The sequence below is a fragment of the Protopterus annectens genome, chromosome 13.part0, assembly GCF_019279795.1.
Source record: "Protopterus annectens isolate FY-2018-M chromosome 13.part0, PAN1.0, whole genome shotgun sequence".
Lineage (NCBI taxonomy): Eukaryota > Metazoa > Chordata > Ceratodontiformes > Protopteridae > Protopterus > Protopterus annectens.
Window position 1 is genome coordinate 110,533,664 of NC_056747.1, and position 14,319 is coordinate 110,547,982.

The window sequence follows — 14,319 nt, forward strand, 5'->3', positions numbered from 1 at the left end:
GAGTACAGTGCCCCCTTTGGCATCTACCTAACCATGTACTTGCAACACTTGGAACCTCCTGAAAGCAAAATCCAGGGTATGAATACTCTGTACTACACAGATTACTATAAGGCCTTATCTCTGTACTCAGTCTTGTGTAGGTTACTGACAGGTGATTTATGCCTAGCATGTAAGGCATCCTAAGATCCAGCTCTGATGGATCTCTTGCACATCTGCAAAAAGAACAGCACCAGAAACACTAGATATAAGGACCTGAACTTTGCCTGTAACATAAACAGAACATGCTGAACAGAAGATTGATATGTGTCTCAAAGGATCCCAGATCTATGGAATAAGCTCCCCATCTACATGAAGCAGAATTTTCAGTCCTGACCCTATTTAAAGGACACCTTCATCATTGGGTGAGAAATTGCAAATACACCCCAGGTCTGGCCCTCATGTCTCTGATGTACAGAGGTCAACAGTAAATAAATTAATCCCCAACTAACATACCCCCCACATAACCCTGAGCTACCACCTTACTAACATACCCCAACACATAGGCATCCAAGGAACTCTTGTACAAAACTGGGTTGGATTGCATGGTTAGGCTTGTAAAGTCCCTGGTGGCCATTAGCAGTATAAACCTATGAATCCATGATGGTGCTATACTTACGGGACAGATAAGTAAAGGCAGGTATCAGAGGTTATCTTTTGAATTTATGGTCAGCAGTAATTTAAAAGAAGACTATAGCAAACAAAAAAAGGAGAGGTAAACCCCACTCCAGTAGCACAGAAGGGGATAAATGTGACCTAAATTCCTATATTTGAGTAGCAGCCATGGGATCTGGAGGGAGCAGTGCAGAGAAAATGGAAGTGGCATATGCCTCACCCATTGTGAGAGGAGTAGGCATGTAGGGAAGGAAGCAGTCATGTGGATAGAATCACATGCATTCCAATCCCAAAGACTGACTGTGGTAGTGTCCCTTAGAAGCTGTTGAGTGGATATTAGGAGTTCCTGTGAGTAGAGTGGCGGGGGAGAACCCGATGTCTGCTGGGTTGATGGCTCTGTAATTGGTACTAGCCTCATGGAGTAATAGATGTGATGTTTCACTGATGATCCTCTTCCTGTGAGGAATTAATAGGCTATATATGTCATGGGTGGTGATGGTTGTCAGAGGAGTAACAAAAAGAAATTAAAGGAGAGACAGTGAACACTCCCAGAAGACAGAAAGTGATAGTTGTTAAAATGTCATAGGCCACTTTATTTTGAAGAGTCATAGGTTAGTGATGATAATCTCTAGCAAGCAGGCACAATTTTAAGGAACTGAAGAAAGAAATGAAGACTGCTGGTCTACAGGCAAAGCAGCTTTTTGGTAAGAATCAGGTCAGCATGAAGAATGAAAGAGTGCTTCCTGTTTTTTTTTTTTCCATTCCCTCAGATGACTTTCATTGTGTGCACAAGAAGACATTTGCAGAGCTCTCAGCTTATTGGATAATTAAGACATTCCTTTAAAATGCCAGTCTGAATACAGCAAAGTCCCTCCATCCAAAGAGCAGGAGGTCAGACACTGAATTGTTTCTTCCCCGACCTTGTTTTTAATTTGTTTTTATTTGCTATGGTAGTGCAGGTCTTATCTGCACTCAACTTCTAATGCATAAACAGCGTACAAATAGAACAGTTGGTCATCTAAGGGTTCAGCCGTAGTTACAGCCATTTTCTGTTTAAATTTGCCACCTTATACCTGGCAAAATAGCATGTACCACAAGACACTTGTTTATACGTCCATCAATCTCAGATATCTCCCTTTTCAGGGTAATCCAAAAGTAGTAAAAACTAGGTGATGTGGTATGGTTAATATGATGCAACTGATAGCACCTGAGATTGAAATACAACTTCAGTTTTGTAATGTAATAACTTACCCAAGTTAACCCCTCACACATTTTAACTGGTAAGGGCATGTTATTTACTTATTCTGAGAGAAATAGTTTAATCAACTTAAGCTGTGATATACTTTGGCTTTATATATAATCACTGTGTTCCTTTTTCACCATCTTTACATGTAACATGTAGAACTTAGTTGCCAGACAGAGTGGTCTGAGTCCCACCACTGTCAACCACTGCAACGGAGGTGCTGACTCACAATAACCTTCCACTGGGCACCGAGATAAGTGAGTCCCATAAACTATGGTTATTGAATACAATCAACTGCCACCAAATATGGTCTAATGGCCACTAGAGAAATAGTTTCTCAAGTCCAAGCCACTGGCACTTGGCAGGTTAAAGTAGAAAAGATGCACCTAAACTGCTTCTCCAACCAAGTCACCAAATGTAACTGGCCTCAAGAGCAAATAGTGAACATGCACTGTTTCCCTGGGAATGGGCTTGCAACATCCACTCCCAGACTAGAACTACATGCTAATGACTCATGCGCTGTTTCCCTGGGAATGGGCTTGCAACATCCACTCCCAGACTAGAACTACATGCTAATGACTCATGCGCTGTTTCCCTGGGAATGGGCTTCCAACATCCACTCCCAGACTAGAACTACATGCTAATGACTCATGCACTGTTTCCCTGGGAATGGGCTTCCAACATCCACTCCCAGACTAGAACTACATGCTAATGACTCATGCACTGTTTCCCTGGGAATGGGCTTCCAACATCCACTCCCAGACTAGAACAACATGCTAATGACTCATGCACTGTTTCCCTGGGAATGGGCTTCCAACATCCACTCCCAGACTAGAACAACATGCTAATGACTCATGCACTGTTTCCCTGGGAATGGGCTTCCAACATCCACTCCCAGACTAGAACTACATGCTAATGACTCATGCACTGTTTCCCTGGGAATGGGCTTCCAACATCCACTCCCAGACTAGAACTACATGCTAATGACTCATGCACTGTTTCCCTGGGAATGGGCTTCCAACATCCACTCCCAGACTAGAACTACATGCTAATGACTCATGCACTGTTTCCCTGGGAATGGGCTTCCAACATCCACTCCCAGACTAGAACTACATGCTAATGACTCATGCACTGTTTCCCTGGGAATGGGCTTCCAACATCCACTCCCAGACTAGAACTACATGCTAATGACTCATGCACTGTTTCCCTGGGAATGGGCTTCCAACATCCACTCCCAGACTAGAACTACATGCTAATGACTCATGCGCTGTTTCCCTGGGAATGGGCTTGCAACATCCACTCCCAGACTAGAACTACATGCTAATGACTCATGCGCTGTTTCCCTGGGAATGGGCTTGCAACATCCACTCCCAGACTAGAACTACATGCTAATGACTCATGCACTGTTTCCCTGGGAATGGGCTTCCAACATCCACTCCCAGACTAGAACTACATGCTAATGACTCATGCACTGTTTCCCTGGGAATGGGCTTCCAACATCCACTCCCAGACTAGAACAACATGCTAATGACTCATGCACTGTTTCCCTGGGAATGGGCTTCCAACATCCACTCCCAGACTAGAACAACATGCTAATGACTCATGCACTGTTTCCCTGGGAATGGGCTTGCAACATCCACTCCCAGACTAGAACAACATGCTAATGACTCATGCACTGTTTCCCTGGGAATGGGCTTGCAACATCCACTCCCAGACTAGAACTACATGCTAATGACTCATGCACTGTTTCCCTGGGAATGGGCTTGCAACATCCACTCCCAGACTAGAACAACATGCTAATGACTCATGCACTGTTTCCCTGGGAATGGGCTTGCAACATCCACTCCCAGACTAGAACTACATGCTAATGACTCATGCACTGTTTCCCTGGGAATGGGCTTGCAACATCCACTCCCAGACTAGAACAACATGCTAATGACTCATGCACTGTTTCCCTGGGAATGGGCTTGCAACATCCACTCCCAGACTAGAACTACATGCTAATGACTCATGCACTGTTTCCCTGGGAATGGGCTTCCAACATCCACTCCCAGACTAGAACAACATGCTAATGACTCACTGAGGTGAGTCTTTGATTTTGCTTACCAACCACTTTCTTACCACTCTCTCTTGTAAATGTAAGTGCCTTCCTGCACCCATTATTCAAAATAACTGCCTTTCAAATAAATCATTATCCCTATCCACAAACACAATTCCCTGGGAAAAAAAACAAAAAAAGCAAGCCAGCTGTAAATTCCCCACAAATTTTATTGTTGTAATGTAAGCGCTTTCGTCCAAATAAATGCTTGAACTTCATCAGACAACACATACCCAAAATGCAATACTATTTATACAACATTCAATTAATCAATTAAAAAATCATTTAAAAAGTTAGAGCATAGCCCATAACAATTAAACATGACAAAAACAGTAAAAGCATATACAATTTGCAAAACTTTGTTTAACAACTAACTAAAATGAATACTTTTGTCTTGGAACTGTTCAAAATGTTTTACTTTCGTAAATTTTTTACATCTCATAACTACAATAATGTGTGTAACATTTTTTGTTTTTTATTTTTTATATGGAACAGTTGGACAGTGAATTTTCATCTGTCCAATGCCCTAAGTTTTAAAATACATTTAATTAAAGCATATTCATTCAGACCAGGTGGTATATGGGCAAATGTGCGAATCTGCCACAATAACTCGCACTCCTCAAGTTTTAGTTCCCAAGGGCCTCCCCTAATGTTCTTTTCCACCTGGTGAATAACTGTAAAAAGGAATTTGTGTGTGGGGTTTTCCATAATGTGCATCGCTAGTGCATTTGTGGTTGTTCTTCTATTTATATTATATTGATGTTCATAGATCCTCTGCTTGAACCTTCTTTTTGTTTTGCCTATATAAAATGATTGGCATTGCTCACATATTGCTGCATAAATGACCCCCTTGGGGTCACAGTTATATTTCCCTTTTACTAAATAGGACTTGTCCCTGATAGTAAACCTATTGCCCACCTTAATGAATTGACATTGCTGGCAGCGACCACATTTTCTCATTCCACTGTTCTCTTTGTATACGTCACTATGTCTTTCTAAAAGGCATTTAAAATTGGGGCCCCTCCTATATGTAATCCATGGCGATGCCACTAATTTTTTTTACTAATGCTGTTATCTTCCAAGATCAATGCCCAATTCTTAACCAAAATGTTCCCTATTCTTTTGGCATCAATACAAAAAGTGGTCATAAAGCTCAGACCCATATTAGGTCTTAAGCTCACCCTATTTTGGTTTGCCTCTGCTGTTAAGGGATGCTGTACTTCAACGTAACCTTTCTGCACTATGGGCTTAAAGTGGCCGCTAATCCTTTTGGTGTGCACTTCACTGAATGTTTGTTCAAGTAGCTGTTCGGGATAGTATCTTTTTAGGAACATGCTCTTTAAGAGTCCACATTCCATCAAAAAATCTCTGTCTAAAGAGACCATCCTGGCAGCTCTCACCAGTTGCCCCTTTATGACCACCTTTTTCTGATGATAGGGATGACTACTCGAAAAATGCAAGAAAGCATTTGAATAAGTAGGTTTCCTATAAATTATAGTTCTATACCTATTATTCAACTTGTCTTTAGACAACAGCACGTCCAAAAAATGAATGAACTCGGTCCCAAAGTGAAAGGTGAATTCCAGGAAATTGTGATCAGTAATGGCTCTAATTAATGGTTCAACTGTTTCTACGTCCCCTTTCCAGATAAAAAACATGTCATCTTGGTATCTCATATACCATACAACATTTTCCTGGAATAATTAATTATTAAAAAGGAACGCACTCTCCCAGTATGCCGTGACGCAATTTGAGAAGCTGCCTCCACAGGGCAAACCAATAGCAGCACCTGTCTTTTGTAAATAAGATTCACCATTAAACAGCATGAAATTATTAGACAATATTAAGTCTAAGAGGGTTTCAATCAAATATGTCACCTCCATCCATGCCTTTAATGGCTAGAAACTCACGGACCCATTCTATGCCCAACTCCTGAGGTATAACAGTATATATATCTTTAATATCCACTGTAAGGAAGTTATAATTTCTGTTATATTCCAAGTTGTTAACACCTTCCAAAAAACTCCATGAGTCGTGGCAAATTTGTACTTCACTTCTAATAAAAGATTTTAGTTTATTATCAACAAATTTGGCACATGGGTAGGTTATTGATCTTCGTCCATCCACTATTGGTCTAAATGGTGGATTATTAAGGTTCTTGTGTATTTTAGGGCACCCAGATAAGACAGGTGTTGTCTGTGCTGGCATGGTTAGATAATGGAAAGTGTCTATACTGATGCTACCTTCCAAAAACAAATCATTTAATATGCTTTTAACTTTCTTGTAAGCAGCGTTAACTTCATTTAAACTTGCATGACAGTAAACATCGCTAAGTAACATACTTTCCACATACACATTTTCATCCGTAAAGATGGGCTACCCCCCCACGCCTTTGTCAGGCTTCATGACCCTAATTTTACATACTTTCAAAAAATGCAAAAATTCAGAATCCTTAGTGGCCATATTTTTAACATGATTCCTATGAGTCTGTGCATTAGTCAACATTGTTCTTATGTCCATTTCACATATTCTTTCGAATATGGCTAAAGACTCATGCAAAGGGGGACTGAATAAGCCGGAAACTCTTAAGTCACTTATTAGTGAAGAATCATTACCCATAAGCACCACCAAGTTCAATTTACGGACAAATAGCTTCAAATCAATGATAGTCTTAGCTAAGTCAGCATTTCTGTCCGGTACAAAGGACAAGCTTTTAGAAAGCAAATCCACAATCTCACTGTCAACATGTATGGGGGTAAAATTATAGATTTTGAAATCCCCCTCAGAACTTAAAAGTATCTGTGGTTTATGTGGTGGTACCTGTATTATCTCCTCCGTTGTTGTCCCTGCTTCCTGCCATTGCGCCGCTGATGCTGATGGTTGTTTCATCACTCCTGAAAACCCTGGGTGTTATGGTTCACCTCTACATGCCAAGAGCCATTAAACTGCTGCAGGTTATTCCCAATTCTTTCACTACACCTCAGTGGCATTTTCATCAGATGTATCCATATTGTTGTCAGTGTTGGTTGAAAAAAAAAATAGAGCAGTTCTCAGGTAATCTGCCATGACAGGAACAGGATTCAGTCTCTGTATATTATGTGAATGCAGTTGCTCACCACCGGTAAAGCCCAACAACAGCTGGACTCCTGGATTACCCCAGTTCAAACATATCCTGCAGTTCCTCTCTCAGGCACCCTGTTTGATAGGTCACTGGTGTCCTGTGTCCACATAGTCCTCCACAGGTGTGTGTGCAGACTGGCTTACCAATAAACATATTCCCACATTCCAGTAGTACTATTTGGATGTCCTGAACTTGGTTAGATGATAGCTGTAGCAACAGGGCTACCTCATCTATCAAAGTGTCAAACCAAGCCTCCTTCAGGAGCACTATCGCAAGATACTTCCCCCTTTCCTCCTGCAAGTCATTGTTGATACCAAATGCCAGGGATCCATTTGTCATGGCAGGACATGGTAGAGTGTATTCTTCTGCCTCCTACCCTGAAATTCTACCATGTATGAAACATCACTCAACTTTTTCATAATAGTGAAAGGACTGTCCCACTCAGCCTGCAGCTTGTTGTGTCTAACAGGTAGCACTGTCACCTGCTTCCCAAGAGAACACTCTCTGGCTGTAACTGTCTTTCACAACAGACTTTTTGCTGCTGTTGTGCTTGTGACAGAGGGTCCTCAATTATCACCATCATCCCTATGTATAATCCTGAAGTTTCAGGCATATTAATAGACATTCAGTGAGAATCGCACTCACCTTTCCACTCGTCATAAGTTAAATCCAGGAGCCTCTCACCTTGTGACACTACAGCAGTTCAAATAGAAAAATATGGATTTGGGGGGCATGTTCCTACAAGCAGAGAGAAGATGGGGCAGGTACTTCCCCTATCTCTGCTCTGCAAATGCCCCTAGTATAGTGCTCTAGGTGAGTTAAACCTCTCCACCAAACCACTGGTCTGTAGGAGGTAAGAGTAGTCTTTAAGAGCTGTACCGCTGTAGCACTTCAGAAAACTGGCAAGCAGATCTAACATGAAGTTGGCCCTCCTGCTTTCTGGTATTTCTCCAGGCAAATATACCCTACAGAAATTGTATAACAGAACATGTGCCACCTTTTGTGATTCAGTGGATAGCTGCCTTTGAGTATTCAGTGGCATGCTCCACTATCACCAGAAGGATATATATTTTCACCTGTGGAGCTTGGGTAATACTTGATCCCACAATAACCATAACTATCCTTTCAGACTGTTCATCAGTAACAAGCAACTACATCAAAGCAGTTTTTTTTTTTTCTGCCATGCCAAACTTTTGGCACTACTCACAGATATAGCAGTGTCCTCGGCATATCCTTTGAAATACCTGGCCAATAAAAATTATACAAAAGCTATCTTTTAGTATTCTGTATGCCCATAGCACCTACAAAAGGAACAATTTGGGATAGGACTAGAAGTGTCTGTCTGTCTGTAGGCCCTAGGTACTGGCAATTGCTGTATTGCTTCTCCTCTCTAACCCTCCTTCTGATGCCTGCTTTCTGTACAGCAACACTTTGTCTCAGTACACAGACTCCCTTTTCACTGGAGGTTCAGAAGCCTCCTTGTCTCTCTCCTATGTGTCCTGTAAGGTAGGGTCTGAGAACTGAGCCTGTCTCAATTCTTTCTTGGTTAGTCTCCTCAGTACCCCTTCCAAAAGAAGGCTGATATCTTATGACAATGATGCCTCAAGTTCTGGTTGATGACTACACCTAACTCTTGCCTTGAAGTAACCCTTCCAAAGAGTATCTTTCAACAGCTGTGGCATAGTACCCACTTCTCTGCTGCTGTCCAGCTCCACCCCCCAAAGTAGCTGCAACATCAGCCTGGTTCAGTATGCAGGCCCCAGAAAGATGCTCTCTGAAATCACACTGCTGGTACCCAACAAGTTAAGGGAGAAACGATACACATGAAATCTGATTCATTAACCAATTGCCCAAATACAACCTGACCTCAAAAGTAAACAAGGAATATGCACTCTTGTCCTAAGTGTGGGTATGGGCTTTCAACATCTACACTCAGAGCAGCACTACACATTGACCATTCATTAAGCTGCACTTTGGTCTGTCACTCTAGGCTCCTTTCTCACCATTCTCCTGTGAACTTTAGTACCTTCAAGTGTCTTTTACTCATGATAAGTGTCTTTTAAGCAAATTATTATTTTATTTCCCTCTCTGCCTCTCAAATAAACACACACACACACACACACACACAGACACACACACACACACACACACACACCAATACCCAGGGAGGGCTTGTAGTATTCTCCAATTCTCCACAGCTTTTATCTTGGAAAAACAGATCTATCATCACCGTAGGTTATTGGGCTAGGGACTCACCAGTCACTGTGCCACTCTTGGATAATAGCCTGGCCTTGGAACTGGATGTAGCAGCTTGACAGACTTCAGTGCAAATAATACCCTCTTCTCAAATCATAAATTATGCATAAATAACTATCTGCAAGATCCTAAAAGTGAGTAAATATAAACCTTTGGAAAATAAAGAAGTCAGACAATAATGCTCTTCTTCTTCTTCTTTCAGCTTTTCCCGGTTAGGGGTCGCCACAGCAGATCACCTGTCCACTCATGATTGGCAGTGGAGTTTACGGTGTCGAGTTGCCAGCCTGGTGCCCAACCTTCCACAGAAGGCACACATATACGCATGCACTCACACCTAGGGCCAATTTAGTGTCCAGTCCACCTACAGCATGTCTTTGGGATGTGGGATGAAACCGGAGCACCCGGAAGAAACCCATGCGACCACAGGGAGGACATGCAGACTCTGAACAGAAGGCACTCCAGCTGAGGATCGAATTGGAGAACGTCTTGCTGTGAGGCAGCAACGCTAACTGCTGCACCACTGTGGCCGCCCAAGTTAGACAATAATGATACAAGTTCTATATGTATAAACATAAAGATTATGAATTCACAGATAGAATACTTCAAAGGAAAGCTCTACTACTAGAAGAACCTGACTAACTGTAGCTCAAAGAGTATTGAAGTCTTAACTGAATTTAAGTCACCAGAAGAATGTAGATGTAGACTGTACAATAGCAAAATGTGCACCGATGTTGACACAGTAAAGTCCAGATCAGAACTGCTTCACTGTACTTGTCTTAGCTCCAAATATTTTAGCATTTTTATTTTTTTCTTACAGAAGCCAGAGTTAATTAACTTGATACTTCTCATAGACAGAAAACCAGCAAAAATACCAGCTGGACTTAACACAGGATTTCACATCTTATTGATAACTGCTTTCTCCTGGTCCCCAGCGCAGAGTTTCCTGATTTTTTTCCTTTTCGAGCCTCTCTGTAATTACTGGAAAGCAATTAATTATTTCCTGAGTAAGTGACTGCTTTTTCAAGCAGAATAAGTTTACAATGTTTTACATATTTTCTGTGTTATATAAAATAATGATACAATACTATCACTGTTGACAGCTTACAAATGCAATTTCATATTGCAGTTTAATTGCAAATTTCACAGAACTTAAATACAGCTTACAAATGTGCTACAGTCTGAACTAAGAGAAGTGAAAAACATGAAATATAATATTTTACATCAGTTTTCCTCCCGTGACATCAAATTGTTCATATGTTTTATTGTAAAATTGTGCAAATATGTGTCCTGTCCAGTTGAGTATGTCCATGCTCTATATGAATTAAATTCACTAGACCTTACCCTACTGTATTTGTTGTGGTCTATTAGAGCTTAGAATAAACAAGGTAATCTTTGAAAATGATATTTAGATTTAAAGATGTGCTTTCAAGTTTGAGTTTGACTTTCTGATTAATTAGAAATTTCTTTTTAATAACTGATTATAGAATGGACAGTGAACTATTTACCAAAAAATATGCCCAAAATTCCAAAAGGCTTTCAAGCCGCAATCATTCTCATAATTCCCTTAATTATAATTTTACCCAAAGTACATCCAAATGAATTCATTCTAACATGCTCAATATACTATGCCTTTATAATAGTAAGACTGAGACCAGATTCCCTGCCCAAGAAAAAGTATCTCTCCCTTTTTGTATGCTCTCCTGTGGCACTGCGCCTTCCTGCTGAAGTTTACGCCCTCCCCAAGGTCTACATTGTAGTCCTTTTATACTCCATGCATAATTCTGTGCTCTACTAGAATTATGCTTTATTTGCAAGCTATTCTTTGTTCTGCTACTGCATTCCTTTTCATTATCTTAGTAGCTAAGTGTTTTGTTGCTCCCACTCAGCATTCATCCTCTTCTGTGAATCTCACCAGCAGTGTGATTTACCTTTGCATGTTTTTCTTTCATATCATACCAACAACATCAGTGGTAGAAAGACAAAGCAGGAAACCAATAAATATTTGTAAACTTTGACATACAACATATGTTACTGTGTTTATTTGTGTGGTATACTTGCAAGCAGATCACAAAATATGTAAAAATGTTTTTACAGCCTCAAGAAAGTGCCAGTATTAACAAGAAATCTAGGGAAGTGAAGTCTTTGATAGAGGAAACAATCTTTGGGACAGCTGGTGCAAGAAGTGTTATGATGAAACGACATGGGTATGCAGGTAAGGATATAAACATTAGGCATCATTATTTTATGTTATTAATAGCACTGTAAAATATTTATATTTTATCACCCACATCTATTTCATGAATGAAAGTAGAATTTTTTTGGGCATAAAATATTTCAGTTTAGAAGTTAAGCAAATGTTTTATTATTCTTTAGTTCTTTCTTTTATTTATATAATCAGACAAAACAAAACAATGTTTGATACTAATAATGTAGTTTAATGACTTTTTTCTCATACCTAGAAGTGTATCACTTACTAGCAGGTTAAATATTTGTGTTATAGATTACATTGAGTTCATTAGGGTGGGAGGTTGCCCTGGTTAATTCCATTTCTCTCTCTGCTTTATGGCAAAGAACACAATAAACTAATGTAGTCTGTTATTTATGTGTCTTAATGTTTCACCTCCACTCCATCCTTACACCCCCCTCATCCTTTTTACAGCTGTACATTGCCATCTTGAATGCTTCTGTGGATTCCCTCTCCACTATTCATTCTGGTTATTCATTCATGGATCTACAACCTACTGTAAGAAAAAGTACTTTCAGAGATCCGGGGAGTAATCACTCCCTTAAATCTAATGCCTGTTCCCCCATCTTCCCCCTTGTCCTTCCTGTTCAGAATGATCTTGTCACATCTCACTAGCATGTTGTTTTGCACAAGTATCTTGTCCCATGCCACTCTTCTTGTCTCAGATGGGACTTGTAACCCCTCAACCCTCTAGTCACATTCTTTCCTCATGTGTCCCATGATCTTTCTAGCAGCTTTCCTTTGAATTCCTTCAAGCAGCTTGTTCTTCTTTTTTATGTGGCATCTAGAACGGTATGCATTAATCAAGGTTTGGTCTGACCAAAACCCTGTTGAGTGGAAACATTACCTCCTTGCTTCTAGAATTTACCTCCCTCAGTATATACCCCAGCATTCTACTTACTGCTGCTAAGACCCTCTCTATCCCTGCTCTCACTGGGCTAATTCTAATGTCATCAACACCCCCATATTACAAGAAAAATATGAGTGCACTGGGTAAGGACTGCTTTAACATGTAGAAACAAACATTGAAGAAAAAAAAAACAGCTGTAAATGGCAGTAAAATCCCAAAATGTTTATTTTAGACAAAAAAACAAAGGTAAGCACTTTCATGTCAACACTGGGAACTCCTTAAAACCATATTTACTAAAAAAATCCATTTTAATACACAAATTCAAATTTAAGAGGCTAAAATATGCAGTTTTAAAATCAGCTTTAAAAGGACAGTCTCATTGAGTCCTAGTCCCTTATCAGCCTGCAGTTCAAATATCAATTTAAGTTCTAAACATTCAGTGCCATTTCTAATGTCACTACTTCTACATTTGGTTTTATATAACTGTAACACTTGTTGTGTCTTTCGGCTTTTGGTTAGGGGTTAAGGGTCTTTTGGTTGGGGGTCGACACAGCAGAACTCCGGTTCACTAATGATTGTCAGTAGATTTATACGTGCCGAGTTGCCAGCCCTGATGCACAACCTTCAATTAAGGTACGCCCATTCACGCATGTCTCCACACAGAAGACGCTCGAACTGAGAATCAAACAGGACAACGTCATACTGTGAGGTGACAACGCTACCGCAGCACCACCACCACAGGTTATATATAACTGTAACACTAAAAATTGAAAATTGTGGTCACTTTCTAAAGTATAAGTATGCTAAGTGCATTGTTAAGATTTCCTTTCCTGATATCATTTAAATGCTCTCTGATGTGGTCCCTAAGCATTCTATTTGTCTTGCCTACATAAAAACCTTTGCATAATTTACAGGAAGCAAGGTAAACTAAATTCACACTTTTATAATCTGCATAGAAATTAAACTTATATATACATTTCATATCAGGATGAACAAAACAAGAATCGCTGTTAATATATTTACAGTAACTACATGTCCTGCATATAAAGGTACCATGCATATCTGACAACATTTTTTCACTTCTAGAAGTGTTATAATAAAGTCTCCTTTTTAAATTATGATTATTCTTAAAACAAACAAGTGCCTAATAGATGTTCTTCGTGTTTCACTGTTGCAGTCATCACATTTGGGTTATCCCTGCCAGGGTAGCCCTTGGCCGGCTCGAATACCAGAGACTTAGTATTTCTGCATCAGTTGCTGTCGCTTGAGGACTGATATCAGGTCATCAGTGGTATAAAGGAAGGCAGCTGACACCATTACATCAGTCTTTCTTACCGTGGAGCCTGAAGCAGAAGCAGTTCGCATCAGTGCCTGTCGGCTACTACCTGAGTTTTTGTTTCCGAATTGAGTACCCCATTGGGGATGCTTTTTTCTTGCACTAACTGATTTCAGAAAAAGTTAATAATTGTCTTGCCTGTGGAAAGCAAATACCACACCGAGACTTCCACTCTTATTGCGTCACTTGTCTAGGCCCAGACCACAACATCCCCCCATTGTCGCTTCTGTGCTTTGTTTAATGCAGAACTATCCATCGTCGAGCCCTTATTGTAGCCAGATATTTTCGTTTACAGTCCTCGAATTCCGATATGGTTTCGGTAAGCCATCCAACATCAGATCTTCTGAAAAAGTGTAAAGATAAAGACAGAGACAGACTGCATAGTTCCAAACCTTCCAACAATGCTTCCGTTAAGCTAGTTGCCAGTCCTCCGGCACTCAGTGAGGCGCCTTCTCAGCCCCTGTTGCCCGCTTCAGTGGATTCGCAGGCTACTACCAAGACCCTTTCAGAGTCCGGTAT

General features: G+C 40.5%; 1 protein-coding gene across 1 annotated transcript in view; it reads left to right on the top strand.

Moving 5' to 3' along the window:
• Nucleotides 1-14,319, top strand: part of LOC122787839 (dedicator of cytokinesis protein 7-like) — a 4,057,077-nt gene that overhangs the window by 3,275,043 nt on the left and 767,715 nt on the right. Inside the window, exon 32 of the mRNA XM_044054755.1 lies at nucleotides 11,464-11,581. Coding sequence (XP_043910690.1) covers nucleotides 11,464-11,581 — 118 coding nt within the window. The remainder of the gene's footprint in view (nucleotides 1-11,463; nucleotides 11,582-14,319) is intronic.